The sequence below is a fragment of the Rhopalosiphum maidis genome, chromosome 3 (assembly GCF_003676215.2).
Source record: "Rhopalosiphum maidis isolate BTI-1 chromosome 3, ASM367621v3, whole genome shotgun sequence".
Lineage (NCBI taxonomy): Eukaryota > Metazoa > Arthropoda > Insecta > Hemiptera > Aphididae > Rhopalosiphum > Rhopalosiphum maidis.
Window position 1 is genome coordinate 51,665,494 of NC_040879.1, and position 21,320 is coordinate 51,686,813.

General features: G+C 29.1%; 2 protein-coding genes across 3 annotated transcripts; one reads left to right on the plus strand and one right to left on the minus strand.

Annotated features, from left to right (window-relative positions):
- Positions 1-2,791: 2,791 nt before the first annotated feature.
- LOC113558617 (protein ERGIC-53) lies at positions 2,792-10,417 on the plus strand. The gene is made up of 11 exons (XM_026964112.2): positions 2,792-3,380; positions 4,093-4,149; positions 5,433-5,530; positions 5,602-5,774; positions 5,835-5,934; positions 6,895-7,018; positions 7,107-7,263; positions 7,442-7,692; positions 7,756-7,852; positions 8,245-8,511; positions 9,929-10,417. The coding sequence occupies exons 1-11, from the start codon at positions 3,203-3,205 to the stop codon at positions 9,963-9,965; spliced, it is 1,539 nt and encodes a 512-aa protein (XP_026819913.1). The 5' UTR covers positions 2,792-3,202; the 3' UTR covers positions 9,966-10,417.
- A 125-nt stretch (positions 10,418-10,542) lies between these two features.
- Positions 10,543-21,109, minus strand: LOC113556662. 2 transcript variants are annotated; one of them, XM_026961749.2, is made up of 4 exons: positions 20,788-21,109; positions 18,378-18,545; positions 16,859-17,095; positions 10,543-11,017 (listed from the first exon to the last, which is right to left on the minus strand). In XM_026961749.2, exons 2-4 carry the CDS (start codon positions 18,522-18,524, stop codon positions 10,892-10,894), a joined length of 510 nt encoding a protein of 169 aa, XP_026817550.1. In that variant the 5' UTR covers positions 18,525-18,545; positions 20,788-21,109; the 3' UTR covers positions 10,543-10,891. The 2 variants fall into 2 exon arrangements, with proteins under 2 accessions (XP_026817550.1, XP_026817549.1); XM_026961748.1 differs by lacking the exon at positions 20,788-21,109 and adding an exon at positions 18,655-18,844.
- Positions 21,110-21,320: the final 211 nt, after the last annotated feature.

The window sequence follows — 21,320 nt, forward strand, 5'->3', positions numbered from 1 at the left end:
CCCGAAACATAATTTCTTCAACCTAACCTAACGCCTATGGTTGTGTTAAATAATAAAATAAAATGTAACAAATAGTAATATATAATTAAAGCAATCAAACTGTTTGTGTCAGTTACAAATACTAAGTACAATATTAGTACTATAGTAATAATATGTTTAACTCGAGTTTAAGTAGGCATGTGTATTGATTTTTTTTCTTTTTATATTGTTTAATGTTTATAATTGTATGAACATTTGTTAAATTATCATATATTATATAATATTATAATACATTTAATATAATTTTTAAAACACAGAAATAAAACATACAGTATAAAAGTATAATATATATTTGATTATTAGAGATAATCCGTTAAAGTGCTATACCAACATTTGTATTCTCTGTCTATCTCCTACACGATATAGGAACAAAGATACTCCGTATTTCCACGATTACGACTCTCTGGTTCAGTTTAGGGCATAAGCACCTATTATATATTTTATAAAGGAGGGTATTTCCTGTGCATTGACCGGATAGATTTTTAATATTAACATTTTTATAAATATGAGCACGTTTTAATTTAAAATAATTTCAATTATTTTAACCATTAATAATTTATTCAAAATTGTGAATATTAAAAATCTATCTGGCCAATGCACAGAAAATACTCTTATTTATAAAATACATAATAGATGCTTTTGCCTTAAACTGAACCAGAGAGTCGTAATCGTAGAAATACGGAATATCTTCCTATATTAGGTATGTGGGAGATAGACAGAGAAAACAAATGCTGGTGTAGCGGCCCTTTAATATAGTATTTGAAATACTGAGTACTTAAACGTATGTCATCATACACTATGTTGTCTCCATTTTGGGTTAATTAACACCTAACAGTCTAAACATGCCTATATTAACTTAATTAATAATTAATATAATAATTATTTGTCCAGCAATTCCAGTTTTGTGTTGTTAGCTTAACACATTCGTGATCAGTTACTGCTAGAACAGTAATTTCAATTTTTTTCAATTCTGATGTAATAGGTCACTACTAATATAACAGTAATTTACAAAACCAACAAATCGGACATTACTTAATAGTATTAGACGAGACTAGAGATGACTGACCCATTACGTATACGCCGGCCAAACGGTCGACCGCAAACGATTTCAAAGTCGATCGTGTTAGAATTTATTTTTAGGCTACGCACAAAGTTTGTTTCTTAATAATTATATATACTTAATAATAAAAAAAAAACCTTTTTTATGGAAACCGATCCTCAAAGGTGAAGTATATTTTTAGTAGATCGCGAACAAAAAGAGTTTGGCCGCCCCTGACGTATACTCATAAGTTTGGGCACGTAATAATATCACACAAATATTGTGTTTTTTTATTCCAAAAAAGTGATTTTCTGAGGTAGATACACGAATAACATAAAAAAGTAAGGTGTCCGTGAACGTGTTAATATTAGAGTAAATTAAAATTAAAGGTAGAAACATATTGTCTGTGCATAAAATATCAAGAATGGTCAACTCTTAAACACAGATAATGTGTTTGACTTTAAGTTTGACTTACAGGTCAATTCATTTTAATACTTGAGCTAACAACACAAAATTGGAACTCTCGAACCAGTTAATAATTAACTAAACCAATAATAAGGCAATAAATATTTAGTAATTCAAAAGAATTTGTTTTCTTTATTAAAAAACTTTATTTTATATTCTAAGCGAGTTGATTAATGTATTGATTTTGTAATGACGCGTGTATATGTTATTTTTGATTATTACACAATTGGTATGTTTGTACTATTATATGGTTGGCCTTGGCTTTCATGTCGATAACTTTAGATAGGTATTAAATGATCACAGGAAATTATAGAGTAACAACTAACAGCGATACAATGTAATAGTAAATTATTATTATTTATTTATCAGTAAAATATAAACCGCATCAACGTATTATAGTGTGTTAGTGTATAACAATGGCTTGTATGCCAAATACATCCATATACAATACACATAGGTGGGTTTACGGGTCTTGCCTGTCCTGCACATATTCTCGAATAGCAATCTCTAAAGCTTGAAAATATTCTCTAATATTACAACCCAAATACAGCGGAAAATGCAATATGCTAAAATAATCTTTTACATACCTACTATAAGCTAAAATACTGAAAGTGTTTCAAAAGCCAAAATATGCAAAAATGTTTTTATTTACGTATGATATTAATATATCTATATTGTTATAAATGCGTATTATATTCGCATAAGTATATAAAGATATTTATAAGCTATGCCATTATGGGCATTTTTATGGATATTTTGATAAAAAATATATCATGTACGTGTAGGTACCTATGCATATATATGACGTATAAAGCGATCTGAACGGAAATTTCTCGTTATATAACTTTTATGATATTTTGGACTGGACTCGCTCCCCCTCCCACCCATCAGGTTGGGATTTCGATTTTACGACAACGTCATATACATATTAGTTCGCACTTAAACTGTAATAAAAGTGTATTTCGTAATCGAATACGAAACATCCAAACATGAGACACAAGTAATGTAAGACCATAACATTTTGAACGTCTCGACGCATTGGCGCGCGCGAGCCGGACAGCAGACGTCGCCGCTCGACTGAGAGGATGGTGCCTCGTTGGAGGCGTCCGTGAATTCGGATCGAACACGTATTTCAAGTTATTATCAGCCAGCCATCGGTAAGGTGCGCGGAGCGCGACGACGACGACGACGTGCCGATGTGGCAGAAGCGGTCGTCGTTGTGATAACTTGTGTTTGATATCACGGGTACGTAGTACGTTTCCGCGACCGGCGCCGACCACTGGTCCCATTAATCGTTTACGTATTATCCGGTATTTAATAATATCGTAGCCGTTTTGAGATTATTCTCCACATTATTATGTCGTAATAATAATAATAATAATAGTAATAATAATAGTATCGTGAAACCGCCAACGTGTAACCGTTAGACCGCCGAAACCGGTAATAATAACAATAACAACGACGACGACGACGACGACGACGTTATTATGCCAACGACACAGTTTTTCCGATGACACCGTCGTTGTGATCGATCCGCGCGAACAAGAATTTCGAATCGCAAGTGTGAGCGGCACGCGTACAGATAATCATCAACAGCCGTCCGTAGTCCGGTCGTGAGCGCGTACCACAGGCTTGTCGTCCAGCCAGCTGTTCGAGAACATGTCGCAGTTTCGTCTGCCGTTGGTGGTGGTGTCCGCCGTATTGGTTTTGTTGTCGGGCCATGCCGACGTCGGCAGCTGCAACCAGGTCGTGTCCCGGTTCGAGTACAAGTACAGCTTCAAACCACCGTATTTGGCACAAAAGGACGGATCCGTGCCGTTCTGGGAGTACGGCGGAAGTAAGTGAAAACGTTTTACTATGTTTCCTTCCTCGTTTATGTTTAATATTTTTCTTTATCTGTACATATTATAGGTTTCTATATCGATTAATTGATTATTTCCCTCACTGAACGATTCACATAGGTACGTCCGATCACGCTATGTTTGGTAACGAATCCTAGAAACAGCTTTGTAAACTTTATGCCCTACCGATAGCCGGTAATAACTGTACAGTATGCTTGCACTCGAGGAACTATTGAAATTTGCTCGAAAATTAACGATTTGCACTTAAAATTTTTGCAGCGAAAAACATACCAAATAAAAAGCTTTTAAAGCTTACTCATTTTGAAGTGATTGTAAAAAATAACAATAATTTTAAAACACCATTTTTTTTTACAAAAAAGTACACTTAGTTCATACTTACTAATACATATTATTAATATGAGGTATCCTTTTAATAAATCTGATACACATTCAAACACTTATTAAAGGAAACATTCATAAATATAAAAATTATTGTCTCAACAAAAATATTATAAGTATCAAAAAGAGTGCTTTATTTCTAAACGCTTTATTTAAGATGAGAAAAGTTTGAATCGGTCTTAAATCACTCATAAATAGTCTATCCTTATGCATATTTGATGTAATATTTGTTAATAACTTATTATGAGTTAGAACGTTGCCTTACACTAAAAGTATTGTTAATTTTTTTGTTTTTGTTTTATATTATAGATGCTATTGCCAGTGCAGATAATGTCCGAATTGCTCCATCTTTAAAAAGTCAAAAAGGTTTGTTCTTATTTAATTTATTATGTTATTATATATTTTTATTTTCACAGTATAAAAGCACTTTCATACTCCAAAAAACCTTAAAATATGCATGCATTTATGCATCTAAAAGTTATCATAATATGATATATATATTTTTTTTTCTATTAGCTGTTAGTATAACTATTATAGCTCAACAATTATTCAAGATATATAAATATGATATATTATATGCTTTTAAAAATATTTTATTTTTCATTAAAAAACAAAATTTCAAATTTATTTATAATTAAATAAGACATTTTTAATTTAGTTTTCACAAAATAAAAACTGTATCTAGTGTAGAATATTATATAAACTGTATTAACAGAAGACAAAAACACATACAATACCCCAACAGAAGAATTGAAATCAACTAACCGTAGTATTCAGTGTATTTCTTGTCAACTGATTTTATATTTTTTTATAATACACAATTAATTAGAAAAACACTGTAGATAGATTATTTATTAATTTATATTAAATTATTTCTATTTTTTTTTAAATTTCATTATTGTATAAAATATTACTCTCTCTATTACAATTTTTTTTCTAAATAAAATATATATATATATTACTTAAAATATAAAACAAAATATGCTCTTATAAGGAAAACATAGCTGAATATGCAATTAAAAATTATAACTTTAAACTTATAGAACTATGAAACAAATTTCTGTATTACTTAGCTAGGTTTTGAACGATTATTGAAAAACATGTAAATTCCTATAAGTCCCTACGATATAATAATTATGATATACATTTTATTTGGTTCCATTAAATGTATAATATTATAATATTATTGTTTATAAAATATGCAATAGTATTTAATAAGTATTCATAACAGTAAGACAGTTTTATAGTATTTTTCATTAATAAATTATATTCAAGTCATAAACTAGGTATTATATTCCTAAGAAAACATTTTACATTTTATTATATTTATATAGTTTATCCTTGACAACAATGATGTTTTAAACAGTAATAAAGTTGTATAAACTATTTAAATGCATTTTATGATAAATAAGTAAGTTAAAAGTTATAGCAATCAGTTCTTTTTTTAATTAAAGTTTAATTTAATTTAATTTAATGTTTTCATCCTATAATTAATGACTAAAGCTGCTTTTTGAAGATATATTTTTTTTTATCTGAATACATAAATTATAAAATATTATAGATTTCTACAATTAAGTCTCTGACACACTTGTTTCATTAGTATCGCTTTGTATTACCTAGTAGATTTAAAAATGAAATTTTTTTTGTAGGTGCAATTTGGACAAAAAGTCAAACAAAATTTGATTGGTGGACAGTCGAAATTAATTTTAGAGTCAGTGGAAGAGGACGAATTGGTGCTGATGGCCTGGTACATATATTACTATATATTATTTTTACCGTAGCTTTTATTTTAATATTAAAACATGACATTTTAAACAGGCATTTTGGTACACAACTTCTAAAGGTGACTATAATGGTCCAGTATTTGGTAGCTCCGACAAATGGGTTGGATTAGGAGTATTTTTTGATTCTTTTGACAATGATGGAAAACACAACAATCCATATATTATGGGTGTAGTAAATGATGGAACACAAGTTTTTGATCATGCAAAGTAAATTAACCGATTAATTTACTAAATAAATTATTTATTTACTATGTTTTGTCTTTTCAGGGATGGTTCTACTCAACAATTATCTGGATGTTTGAGAGATTTTAGAAATAAACCTTTTGCAACAAGAGCCAAAATTGAATATTATATGAACACATTAACGGTATGTATTATTTGTCAAATACTTAAGAGAGCTTTGTCCCCATGTGTATTGACTGAGTCATTCTAACACATAAAGTCATAATGTGGCAAATTTTATGTTACAAAAAGACCATTGTAATCAATTATTTTTAATATTAGAGTGAATTGACTTTTTAAATACTTTAATAGCGAATATTCTTATCTTTAAATTTTAATAATAAATTTATTCATTATAATATTAGAAATAAAAGAATAAAATGGATTCTTCTGAATGTAAAATTAGCTATGCTACACATTAGAAAGATGGAGATAATACAAGTATGGAAAATGTCTTATTATTTTTAAGATGGAAAAATTTAAAAAAAAATTTTTCTATGCTTTGCCAAAATTTGTAAAAGGAAAAAGTCATTAAGAGGACGTCATACTCGCATGTGTTGTCTCCATTTTCACACATACGATATAGACAAAATGTGTTTACGCAGTCTGAGTAGAACTCTCTCAATTTTGGTACTAGAGTAAATATACCTATTATAAAATTAAAAGAAAACAATATTTTAGAGTGCAAGACACTGAGTTTTTTCCATTATTCCCCGTATAACGTTCACTATAATCGTTTATAAATAGCAAAAATTTCAAAATTTTAATTTTTTATCCCTTAAACACACGTTTCATAGTCAAAAAGAATTTTAGTTTTAGAATTTTGTTCATTACTTAAAAATACGAAATATTAATCTAACCCAATCTAGGTACCTTCTAATTAGAATAAAATACACAAATAAAAAATAAAATGAAAACAATACTTGAACTCAAATTTATATAACTGACTATAGTGTTATTATTACATAATACATATATATGTATATAAACTCAATATTAAATTAATTTACTAGTTTTCAGTTTATAAATAATTAATATGTTATATATTAATTTATATCTAAACATTAAAATAATTAATAATAAATGATTGTTTTTATTTGTTTAGATATTTTTCCATAGTGGCAATACTAATAATGAAAAGGACTTTGAAATTTGCTTTAGAAGTGAAAATGTTTTTCTACCTAAGAATGGTCATTTTGGTGTATCTGCTGCTACTGGTGGTCTTGCAGGTTGTGTAGTGATCTTTTTAGAGAAAATATTCTTTAATGTATTTAAATAAGCTAAAACATTGTTATTAAAAACAATTTTATATTTCAGATGATCACGATGTTCATCATTTTTTGACATATAGTATTTACCCACCGGGAACAACATTCAAATCAGCTGGTACATCTCAGCAGACATCAGATGAAGAAAATAAACTAACTAAAGAATATGCAGATTACCAACGGAAATTAGACCAAGAAAAAGAAGAGTAAGATAATTAATAAATCAAACCTTGATATCTTAATCATAGAAATTATCTATAAATAGTTATGTTTATAACATATTTTTCATCAAGTTGAAATTTTTATTTTAAACTACCTTGTGAAGACTGTATTTACATTAATAGTATGTTTTATTTTTATTTATTACTTTGTTGTATTATGTAGTTACCATAAGCAACATCCAGAAACTAAAACAAGAGAAGATAACGAGTTTGAAGATTGGTATGAAACAGATAGTCAAAGAGAATTAAATCAGATATTCTCTGGTCAAAGTCAGATTGTAGATTCTGTAAAAGTATTAAGCCAAAAACTTGATGAAGTAGTTGGTCGTCAGGAACGGACACTCAGTTTGCTATCTAATGTTCAATCTACTATGGCGGTTCTTGGATCATTGGGTGGTGCACAGGGACAACCTGGTAATAATTTTTTATAGCTATTTATAAAAATATATTGATATTTTCTATATACTTATAATATAGTACAAATTCCACAAGCAAATGCAGGAATGGGAAGACAAGAGGTTGATGTATTGATAAACAACCAAAATGGTATTATCAACTCTGTGAGAGAAGTCAGGTATTATTTTCAACTATTTGACAAATTTATATATTAGTTAAAACTATAATTACTTATTAAAACTTATTTTTTTTAATTATCAAGAAAAAAGAAAAAATGTTATTTTCTGATAATTTTAAGGTAGTTGGTGAATTGTTTTATCAGCTGCACGAGTTAGTTTAATAAACTGTGATAACAAATTTATTTATTTTAGCTAATACTCTCAGGACACACTTTAATCATACCTCAAAAATTAATTTTGTATTCTATATTGTGTGTATTTAATAGATCTATACTTTTTTTATGAATGTATTTTACAGTATTTTGATTATAAATTAGTGATATTTCAATATTTTCCATTCAAATTATTTTAGTTTTACATGCATAAAATACTTAATTTATACTTTTTATAGGAACTTAGTGACAGAAGTACATTTAAAGACTGAAAACATAATTAAAAACCAAGCTCACCAACCAACAGCTCAAGTTCAACCATTAGGTTATGACCAGGCATCAATTATACATGAAATCAGGGACTCATTGAATACAATCAAACGAGAATCTTCACAGAAGGCTGGGTATTCACAACAATTATCATGTCCTACATGTGCAACCAATACAATTGTTTTAGTTGCTGCAGTGGGTCAAACATTGTTATTTATTCTTTACGCTGTCTATAAGTAAGTTAAGACTATGTTAATAGATATTTTAAATCGGTGGTATGTCCCTTAGGAGATTTGAGGGATTAATCGTCATTTGAATTAATTAGTAACAGTTGTTCTCAAACTATGAGACATGCCTCCCTTAGGAGACACAAGCACTTAACTGGAGAAGTGCATGGTAAATATTGATAATGTATACACTATAACTATATTATAATTATAGTACTATACATTTATGAAAAAAGGTGGTTTCATTTATTTAAGGGAAGCGCAATTATAATTGTTGGTATTTGAAGATACATGATGAAGCAAGAGACTTAGGGAAAATTACCCATTTTATAAATATAACACTATATATTCTCAGTCCTATAACACTATAACAGACTTATGATTTTAGCGGAACTTGTACAAATGTACAATGTATTTCCTAAGGTCTTGTTAAATATTATATCACAAATTCACAAATAACATAAATCTTAATAAAGATTAAACACTATTTTATAGTAAAAAATATACAGTTTTGATAAATGATAAAATAAACAAGTTGATTACTTGATTTACTGCCAAAACTATTTGGTTTGGTGATGACAAATTACTTATAAATATATAAAATTGTAATATATATAAAAAAAAGATACGTAATAAATACATTGTTTTCTCGTTCCCTCATGGCAATTTTTGTTTACACTTGATGAATTGTTGATGACTCATTCTAATTTGTAACTCTAAATTAGTTTTTACCTTAGAAATGCAACATATTTTATAGCTTTAGCTTTTTTTATACCAAAAATGTTTGTCTCGGGTTAACACTGTCTGCAGCATGGGTTGAACTGAGCGATTCCCCTGTGCAGAAAATCTTTTGTATAATAGTATTAAGTAAAATAAAAATATAAAAATTCCCGGAATCTCAAACCACCGCGAATTAAACAATTACAACCGTTTATCTGTTTGGAAGCGCAATCACAAATAGCTTATATGCTGGTATTATCGGGAGAGATCAGAAAGTAATACGATTTGACGACGTCAGCAGTCAAAGTATTAAGTAAATAAAATATTGCATTCCTAATTTAAAGTTATAACTCAAAATTTAGAAAGAGATTAAAATTACTTTATACAAATTACAAATATCATTTGCTTTTAATTAAGTTTCTTGGTCTCTAAAATGTAAAAGTAGCCTCAGCTAAATGTCTGATTTTACAAATTCTTACACATTTTGCTGTTTTAATTGTGTCTAGAATTTTGATATATGACTACACAAATCCGAATTTGAACCATATAGTTGCACGAAAACATTTCTTTATATCATAAAATTGAACTATATTACCTTTTCTGAATACTGTTCATGTAGTTTTAGTGTTAATATAAAGAATTCAATATCTTGTGCAGTTGTGTATGTATTAGCTGGATAATTGTTTTTTTTTTTTTTTTGTTACAGGAACAGTAAAGAATCACAAGCTAAGAAATTCTATTGAACCTTGGAAATAAGAGCAGAACTAAATAAATTATACTATGTATATAATTAGGAGATTTCATTAATTATTACAATTGTGTTAAAATATAATTGATACCTCTTATGAATAAGATAATAGTATAAATGTATTTTTTTGGTACGGGTGATAAATCTGCACTATAAATCTACCAAAATAATTTTTTTTTACTGTGTAATTAATGACTTATTATTAAATTAAGATAATTTTTTTTAAGATTGTTTTATTTTTCTTTACAATAAAAAAGTGTTGTGATTTATAAAATTAAAATTATGAAATAAATTTAATTAATTATCCAATTCAAAATAATGTAACCAAAATTTGAATCCATGTTGATTTGTTACTTACCACAACATTAAATTTATTATGTTAATTTTGATATGTTTTTTTTTAAATAATTTTAAATGGAAAATAAAAATCAATAAACAAAATAATAATCGTTAATAATTTTTATTTTAATGCATTGTCAATTATTATTATGTTGTAGAATTGATTTATAGTTTATAGATAATAACCGTTTAGATTTAATTAGTAACTTATGATATTATATAAATACATAGGTAAATTGGTATTATTATAAAATAAAATGTTTTTAGTAAAAGTAAAAAAATTAAGAACACATGTAAGAAGGTCAACTTTAAAAATAAGACAGGCTTTAAAGGTTTGTTTTTTTTTTGGCGGCAAAATGTTCATAGCCTGGTTTAAAATGTTTATTAATACAATATAATAATAGTAGGCCCTGGGCAATGTAATCAAACATGTGTCATTACGCAAAACAATATAAATATATATATAATAATATTATGTATGGTATTATCATTGGGCTGTCATTAGTAGGTACACATAATAATTGCCATGACGACGAGGTATTTCATAAAAAAATAACAAATCTATTGTGTGAAAAATATGCATTAAATTAACGTGCAAGTGGACCCGTGCATGACTTCTGACAAGAACATTGGCGTGCCGGCCCCGAGACCACCGTCCGTCTTCTCCTGTTCGTTCTCTTGATCGTACTCACAATCGAAGTACCGACTCTGCAAACGACAAAAAAATACGGCTGTAATGAATAGGTAGTAATAGTTAAAAAAAAAAAAAAAAACACCCGAACAAGAGGCAAACACTATTGTTTTTGCAACAATACTACTGTCGTGTCAAGACGATTCAGCAGAGCACTGATTGATCGGTTCGTCTGAGGCGGACAGAGTTAATTTTTTAACAATATAACATGATACCCCATCATATTCTTCAAAAACGATTTATTTAAATTTGAGAGTTATGAATCTGAATTTTATATTTATTATTGTCGGCCGTCGCGGTTGATATTACTCGGTTGTCGTAACACTAGCCCTGGGCCCGTCGTTCTAATCACGACATAGATAAGATTAAAAAAAACTCTGCGTCGTATAGTCATAGACCTTAAGTACGGGTACCTTAGGTCTATGCGTATAGTAAAGTTCTATTGTGGAATTATGTAAACGATATGACCGGTAGGCGGCAGCACTATTTGGATTTAATTTCATCCATATCGTGAACGGGGTGACCTATAGATGTCGCTAACGATTTATTTATTTTATTGTCGGGCGCCGGGAACGTCATCGAAGTTCGTATTACGATTCCCGGCAAGTCGTGTCCAATTTATTAGTTAAGTAATGACTGTAATATATGTCGACGAGTCGACGTATTTATCGCCAACCAGTTAACAGTTTTCCGCACATCGGATCTTTATTTTCGTGTTCAATTTGTATAATTAAACAATTTTTAATATAGAAAATAGTTTATAGGTACCATAAAAATATTAATCGACGTTAATAAATAAGTAATAATTTACGTACGTGCTATTTTGGGACTTAGCCCCCCCCCCCAAAAAAAAACCACTCAAGACCCCCTCAAGAAATAATAATATAATATAAGTAAATAATACTTGAGCCCCTCTAAACATTTTTTCTACTTGCATCACTGATACAGCTATCATGACATTACGGTACCGTCCATATTTTTACATGATTAATTATTTATTAATTAATACATTGACACATTATAGAGTTAAATATAATAATTACACTAAGTTAGGTACAAATAAAATTAATAATCAGAACTTGTCAATCGGTTACAACGGCGCAGATAGAAATGTATAATATTATATAATACCAAAGTCAAATAAAATCGGTCATATTACTCATATTATTTAGTTTGAAAAAGTTTTTAACTTTAAGTTGCGTTTTCTAAACATTTTAGTACAGTTACATATTGACTATATAGTTCATTGATTTATTATCTATACAACTAGGGTGATTCTTTTGTCATAAAACACTCATTGTTTCAAAAAGTATTCATGTTTTTGAAAACATTTTTTTGCATAGTTACATGTTGTTAAAAAGACTACGTTTTCATTAAAAAATTATATTTTTTATCCTTATATTTTTTCCTTTTTTGAATGACAACATAGTTTTAATTTCATATTCCAAAGCAGAATAATTTTCTGAGTATTTTGATAGATAAAAATCGAATTTAGGGCGAGTAGTTTATGAGTTATACGTATTTAAAGTTTAGACAAGCGGAGTGGAGTGGTATGGGGTGACCTAGCAAAATGTTTCTCCGCTACTTCACTTGTCTAAACCTTAAATACGTATAACTCATAAACTACTCGCCCTTAATTCTTATGTATCAAAATACTCAAAAAATTATTCTGCTTTGGAATATGAAATTAAAACTATGTTGTCACTCAAAAAAAGAAAAATATATAAGGATAAAAAATATTTAAAAATATAATTTTTTAATGAAAACGTAGTCTTTTTAACAACATGAAACTATGTAAAAAAATGTTTTCAAAAACATGAATACTTTTTGAAATAATGAGTGTTTCATGATGAAAGAATCACCTCGTATATTTATACATATATATATACTTTTTTATAGGTAATGACTAGCACAGATAAAAAAAAAATATATTTGTATAACGTGCACGTGGTGATATGAAAACAATATGAAAATGGTGTTTTTGATCAATTAAATATAAATAAATACATCAAGACGTTCGCCAATTGTTGGAAACTTGAAAGTAGTAGTTTTCTGGAGTGACGAGACGGTTCCTCGGTCGGCCCCGTCGGTTACAATAAAGGTGTTATCGATGTGATCCACTGTGAGCGACGAGCTTGTTCGTCGAGCGTCGAGGCTGTAAACCGTCTCCACCGGCCTAACACGAGTGTGCTACATTTAATTTTGCAGGGCACACATCATGTTACGCCGAAAGAGATGGTTCGCTACATCTTTCGTCGATATAATATTGTATTTAGCAAGCACCAATATTGCAGCACTTTTATAGAAATTCTTACAATTATGTGTTGGGTAATCCGCATAAGCTTGGAGAAAGTTCAATTAATGATTTTCTTTTATTGAGTTATACTATAATAAATTCATAAATCTATTTAATGGACTTATATATACAAATTAAAATATATTTGTAACGGATAATGAATACAATATCAGAAAACAGTTTATAATAAATAAACACATTTAGTAATATTATAGGACCTGTAATATAGGTAGTCAAGTTTAACTTATTTTATTGTATATATAAACGAGCGAAAACGCTTTAGAACAATAATAGCTCAATAACTGATAATAATTGTAAGACAAAATATTTTGTAAATACTATTTGTACTATGAATAACTACTCATAAATTTAATAATAAATAACAAAATGTGATAGTATAATAATAAAAAATGTCATGAATAATTGACACAAACACTATTAAAGCAACATAAGCATTAAGTATGTTTGAAAATATGGCATGACATCGACACGATATTTGCGGGCTAATGCTCTACTGATTATGTGTAACTACATAGTTGTTATTATTATCTGATGACAATAAAAATAATATTTATTAGTTCTACCTACTACTTAGCTCATATTATGATGATAGATGTATACTTATTTTAATTAACATGTGTCTTACGGGGTACGAAGATATTAAATTAAATTTCTTGAAAAGCAATTTAAGTCGTTTCCCCCTTTAGCTATTTCTGTGTGTGTTCAGTTTAGGATTGGTAAAATATTTGCGTGCAAATAGTAATTTGAGATAACCGACCTTATATACTTAGTATTATATGCGAAATATTTATATATATTGTTTCACTGACACTCAGTTGTATAATATGCGAACAAAAATACAGAAAAGTCCGTGAGTATATAAATACGTTATTTATACAATAAACTCGGATCGGTTTTTTCCGGTAATTCGTCCGGTCCTAAACCTATTTTAAAGGGGATCATAAACACAAAATTTAAAAAATCCCGACGGATACTACCGAATATAGCTTAAGTAAGCGGGCCACAACAACTATTTAAAACTTGTTTATTTATTCATTTATTTTTTTTTCTTTTGAAAATCAGGCCTAACCCCTTAGGAAAATAAGCGAACCAAGAAGATTTAGTTTGCCTGGCGCTCCTCGCCAAAGCTGAGTACGGCCCAAACAATTAGTAATAACAATCACGCGCGACATTCGATAAGTAAAATTTTACAATACATGCGTATTATACAACAATGAATTGAGTAGAATATTATATCTTAGAGGATGCTTGGCCACTTGCCCACTCGCGTAAAGACCATTTTACGAATTGTTGTGATATACGAGTATGCAATATTGCATGAAAGCATTGATAATAGCTAGGTACTATAGCAAGTAGTTTATGCAATTTCCATTTTATTTTTATGTGATAGCGATATTACCGATATATTATCCATTTATCTCGAAGACTATTTTGCATGTATAAACAACAATGACGTACTGCAAAAATAAAATATACTGTTGTAAAATAAGAAAGCTAATAAAAAATGCATAAACCAATAAGTTTTTTCAAAGTTTTCAACTAAATAATCGGCTACGTTGCTCGCTCGAAGTACAGTCATGGTAATACCGATTGGTATAATATATATTTAATAATATATTAAAATAAAATATATAGATAGGTCGATAGGTCTACGTCCATATGTATTATATGTATATTCCGTTCTATATATATACATAAATATTCGAATTACTACTATTTTAAATAATTTCCGAAAAAAATATACAGATTACGTATTTGAATACTTTTGATGTATTTTTATTTTCAATGTATTAAAAAATTCAAAACCATAAAAATATGGTTTAAAATTTATGACAAAATAATTATTTCTAATCAATGTATGAATTATACATTAAACCAATTCTAATAAAATTCATAAAAAGACGCATTATTGGGAGGGGGACGGAATACTAATTGAATATTTATTAAATTCATAATATTATTATAAAAATGTTTTCAAAAGTTCCGTTTTATTACCTACTTGGTTTCAGTTTATTATAGTATGTTATAACTTGTAAATTGTAATATATATACCTGTTAATGTTGTGATATTAAACATTTTCCGTATCGCAATAGGATATAACGAAAAATTATATTATACAGTTAAACTATAAAAAAAATTGATGATGTGTTAACATATTAAAATCATGGCAAAGGTAAGAACAATATATAGAACCGTTTAATCGTTCCAAGCCCGGAAATATCAAAGCACTCAGAAAAATACTTAAATAAAACAATTTTAAACAATTTTACTAGCTAATAATTTTAGGCTGGATGAATTTGACTGGTGTTGGACGAAATAGGTTTTATCATTATTTATTTTTTTTTTAATTGGCAGGGTGACACTTAAAAACAATGCAATTCCCTTATTTATGACCAAAACAAATGATATCAAGTAAGTGGTTCAATGTAGGATGAAATTAACTGTATATATATTATGTTATACAGTATGATGGTTTATCAAAACTGTCAATAATAATAATAATAATAATATAACAAGAACAACAATCCTTTAATGGACTTTTATGTATACATTGCGTGTTCACACTTTGCAAAACCACACGTATATATCATAAAAATATTTTATATAGTTATAGCATTTTACCATTGAGTACCCATAGGAATTAAATTTTCCAAGTAAACCGTATCCACACAAGTTTCGGCACGGGTCGTAAAAATCCACGCGAATCGCATGTTAAATATTTGCATAAAAACATACTCAAAACTTGAAATTAATGGGGCTAGACTGTCCAGGGAAATGTACATAATATATAAGTATATGTGAGTATATATTCACTATAATATTATTTTTAGAAATAAAGTCAGATCATACATTTAATTCAGCGTTATATATTGTTCTAAGCTTTTGCTAACGGCTAGCTTTGTCTTAAAAATTATCCGAGAGGCTGGAAAATCAAGGAAAATTTTCCAAAAAATGTACGATATGGCCGCCAAAACTATTCTTTGCACCTCCAAATCTAATTATGTAAGTTTAGTTTACTGTGGAAAAATAAACAAGTCCATTTAAATTTAATTGTTATCCAAATAATAAATGATGAATATCGCTGATCATGATTATCTATTTGTATTAAAATAGTTCTAAACTTATAAAATCATAATTTTATAGGTATTAAAGAACAAGTTTTATGTTAAATATTTTTAGAAAGTTATTTTTTTTTTTTTTTAAATGACTTTAAGGCTATAGTATATTTTTATACATTGTATAAATAAAAAAATTTAGAATTAAGATGAATTTTTTTGTTAGTGCATGATCCACGAATATTTTTTTTAAATAAGTAGGTACCTAGCTTTATAAGGCATTTTTTCTAATACAATGTTTTTATATAACAAATTACTAAGGACTAGCCCAATATTTGACATAATTTAGCCTTCTATGTGTTTACCTACGTAGATATAAATATAATATATCTACGTTTGAAATTTCAACAAATCCAAACAAAATATATTACTTATTCAGTACTCATATTTATATTTTAATATTTTTCTGGAAATAGCATTTTACCTGGCATTCCAGACACCTGCAGTGGTCGCTCATCTTGCACGTTATTCCTAATTGGGCAGCAACTGCCTTATAAAACTCTTTGCTGCTCTTGTGAAATATTTCTTGTCTTACGGGCGAACCATTACTCTGACATTCTATCTCAGAGTTATATGTTTGCAAACCACTTCCTCCGGCGCAAATGTCGTCGTCCGCGATCATCTGCTGCAAATGGCCACCGTGATCGGAAGATTGTCCTGGCTAATACAATTAAATACAAATCCGATACGTGAGTTTATATAACTTACAAGTAGAACATTAGTGCATAACTGCTATATGTAAATTATAGGCGATATATTATGTAGGTACCTACTACCTATGTATATTTTTTATAAGTAGGTAGTTTTAATATTTTGTATAAATACGACACCGATGTAAGGATATAAAAATATTAAAAAAACACGTAATAGTTAAGTCTTTTTTAAATTTAAAAGTGTTCCTGACGATTATAATGATTACAATTTTATATTATAGGTAATTAAAGTGTTAAACAGTATATTATAAAATTATATTTTCATAACCGTAAATTCTTAAGTAATTTAGAACTCTGCCTGAAATTTTTTATCTAAATTAATACTTAATTTTGATTAGTTTTTATTATTTTATAAATTTATTATGTATCATTAAAAAAATAAAATACATTAATTTTTATCTATTTTATTGCTTTATATTGTGATTTGTGATATTGATAGTTGATACAATTATAGTAATATGTAAGTACAGAAAGAGAAGCCTGGTGGCGAAGTGTCAAAGTAAATAATATTATACACTACCTACCTTTAATAAATATAATCAATACTGGGTTCTATGAATCTATTTGTAAAATAATAACCAAATTTATAAGGCATTTTTTCATACATGCTATTTTATGATTTTATCATTTATGTATGTAAATATTAATTATTAAATCGTATACAAGAGCATGTTAATTCATAAATCAAAATTATATCAGATATGATTACATTCAAATCAAGTTAAAGTTTTACTAATTATCAAAAAACTCTAAAACAATTTATATTTTGAAAAATAGACCTGTAAGAAATATTTATATTAATACCACGTTTTATACCATTTATTTATATATGTTATTATGTCGTACCTAGGCACCTTATAGCTATATCACGTTTCGTAAAATAATTTAAAAAATGAAATAGAAATCGACAATTTGTTATTAATTATAATGGACAAATTATCTGATTAACATAACAACAATTTAATTCATATTTGTTATTTATTATGTTGGTATGAAATTTCAAACAAAATTAATCCAGCAACAAAAATATAAACGATCTGCAAGATGATAATTAATTAATAATGATTCATCAGGCTTTGTAGGACTAATCTAATTAAAATGTATGTTTTTGATATTTAATCTGTTTTTGTTATTCTAAACTTATTATTATTAAACTTGAAAAAAAAATGGATTTTTCGTTTTGAATATTAAGCGTAGGTACACAAACAACAAAATAATAATAGTTTTTACCTCCTGTAAACTGTGCTCGTAACTCGGCGGCGGCGACGAGGGAATTTGCTGTAGGCCCATACAATCCATACTGCTGCAGCCAGGCGAACACGAATCTGAGGGCGGTTTCTTGTTTTTGTCTTTATGTTTTTTCCTCTCTTTTTTCATTATCAACGCTGCTGCAGTACGCTTTACATAAAGGGAAAAACGTAAATTATTATTTCACGTGCACAATGTGATGTAAAACATTTAAAACGTTAAAATCATATATATATATACACATCATACATAGGTATACCTGCTTATTTTTTATGATAATGTCTAACATTCTAGCGTACACCTAATATAATTTTAAATAGATATAGGAATGAATTATGCGATAAACTCGATAAAAGTTTGAACGCAAAAATCGATCAAATCGATTAACAAAAATTGTAACTGTAATGATAGTTTTGCGAAAACGATATGTCATCCATCGTTTTCGGCACGACTGACGAGGGAAAGTGGCAGCAAACAACTACACTGGCGTCGCTTCAATTAATACGACATAGGTCGTACTATATTATTATTATTAGTAGTAGCGTTGCGATGGTGATACCTAACTAGTATTTTATACGATTTATTATTTTTATCGATTGGTTCGTTGGTTATTTATTAGGATCAGGTATTACGTGTGAAAAAGATGCAACAGTTGTATCCTTGTATATTATATCATATTTATATATACATAAATATAAAATTGTGTATTCGAGATATTTTACACTAGGAATAATTGACTTAAAAACAAATCTAAATATAGCATATATACATTATACAGACACGTAATTAGTGACGGTTAACAGGAGGAGGGCAGGAACATTTTTTTTGGAAATATTTGCGTTAATTTATTATATTAATTATTAATCACCATTATTATACGAGTTTATCGCATTAAAAATGTAATTTTTAATATATCGAACATTGATTTATTTAAATACTCACTATTTAGGCATACTATATATTATATTCTTAAAATTCAAATAATTTCAAATCATTATTTATGCTTATTAAAATTTGGCAAAAGAGAGCAGAAACGACTTAATTTAATTTGAAAATTACTAATACGAGAATATTGCAAAATGTATAGCTCCTATCTATAAAACTGTCGCTTCCGTTACCATCACATTATACGTACTTATTACTTATATAATAATTATTGACTCAGACACGTACACTACACAGAGAGTTGTTTTGGGTATTAAAACACCCACCGAAATATTTGGGTTTTTGTATGGTTATTTACTTATTCAATTTTAATAATGTTAATTTTGTTATGTCAATGTTTATATTTAAAAAAAGTATTGTAAGTATACCTAATTTTCATAAAAAATTCTTGTATATTTATTAAAAAAAGTTCTACTTTTCAATAACTGATTTTAAAAAACACCTCTCAAAAATTCTTTCTGCATACGTCCCTGATTATTGTTTATTGCAATGTTTTCTTATTTGTATACAATTATATTGCCTGATTACCTGAACATAAATATTAAGTACAATACAATCGTTGTACATCATATTATCATATTATATACTCATAGTACAATATATAACATAAATAAAGTATTAAAATCAATCACAACAGACAAAAATTAGTACGGGGGCGCGAAAATTCCGAATAAAATTGTATGTACTTCGCGACAGCCGAGAGCATCATGCTGCAGTTTGCAATAGATTATATCACCTATAACAGGGGCCGCCAACCAGTCGATCTTTCTAGGAATACCTAAGATAAAGGCCGATCGCGATAGTCAGAATAGTTAAATATTGTTAGTTATAATTGAACTTGACAGTCATAAACGTTCCGAATTTATCTAGAATTTTTAATAAGGAACAGGAGCTTTTTTTCTATTTACATAAAATAAGGAAAGTGCGTGTGTTTATTACGCCGAGATATACTCTTCGATTTTCTTACGAGGAAACTCAGAAAGGCGTTATCGAAATGAATATCGTGCGCTCGTTGAAAAGAGGTCTAACAGATTTCTCACGTACTGAAATTAACTTTGAAGTAAAATAAGTATAAGTCGTATAAACGAATATTTGTCCAATAAATGTTTTGCCCACCCACCCCGAAGGACTCCGCAGGCCTATGTGATAGACGTGTGAATATGAATATTAGATTATGTGCGATAACCGTATACATGTATAGTTCACTCTTGTCGTCGAAAAGGCGGTTGGCGACCCATTATGATATAATAATACGACGCGTCCATCCGCAGTCGTGATGTTATTATTATTATTATTATTATTATTGTATACGTCGATATTATAATGAATATTATTTTCATAGCCGCGTGCACCTCCTGCTTTGCATATTTATTATAAATTATAACGTTAAACGAGTTACACTCGGCGGCGACTCGGTATACCCATAAATTATTATTAATATACTTACGCGAGATCGATGGAAAAAGATTGCATTAATCGTTCGGCACGAACAACGCTCGCCGTCTACAACTTCGTGTGTCGGACTTCATGCGAGCAGCACGCAAACACACTCGCACACTCGCACACACACACGCTCACACTCTCACTCGCTCACACACACTCACACTATTCGCTCGCTCACAGAATCGCGACCGTCACGCGAGCCGGTCGCACGACGTATGTACGCCGGCGGTGTTTACGCGGTCGTAATAAGACTCCCGTAAACGCGAGTGTGTGCGCGTGTGTGCGCGTGTCGGCGCGAGAGGGTCTGCGTGTCGTCCGTGTGCGATGTGTAGACGCCTCCGAAACGATGTTACACCGTTATTGATCTATGTCGTAGCGCGGGATCCGTCTTAGGGCGCACACTCGCCCGCGACGTGAGCGCCCACACACACACACACACACGCGCGCGCGCACGAACGATGTGTATATATATGTATATATATATGTGTACACGCGTATAAGCGCGCGCAGACACTGTGTAACATAATGTATCGGCCG

Bases quoted from the DNA above. Each gene is read 5' to 3' on its own strand.
- LOC113558617 (XM_026964112.2), top strand. From the start codon at position 3,203: ATGTCGCAGTTTCGTCTGCCGTTGGTGGTGGTGTCCGCCGTATTGGTT. The intron at 4,150-5,432 runs GTTTGTTCTTAT...TTTTTTTTGTAG, and splicing joins ATCTTTAAAAAGTCAAAAAG to GTGCAATTTGGACAAAAAGT. The intron at 7,264-7,441 runs GTAAGATAATTA...TGTATTATGTAG, and splicing joins TTAGACCAAGAAAAAGAAGA to TTACCATAAGCAACATCCAG.
- LOC113556662 (XM_026961748.1), bottom strand. From the start codon at position 18,684: ATGTTAGACATTATCATAAAAAATAAGCAG. The intron at 18,546-18,654 runs GTATACCTATGT...CTTTATGTAAAG, and splicing joins TTATCATAAAAAATAAGCAG to CGTACTGCAGCAGCGTTGAT. The intron at 17,096-18,377 runs GTAAAAACTATT...TAATTGTATTAG, and splicing joins ACGAGCACAGTTTACAGGAG to CCAGGACAATCTTCCGATCA.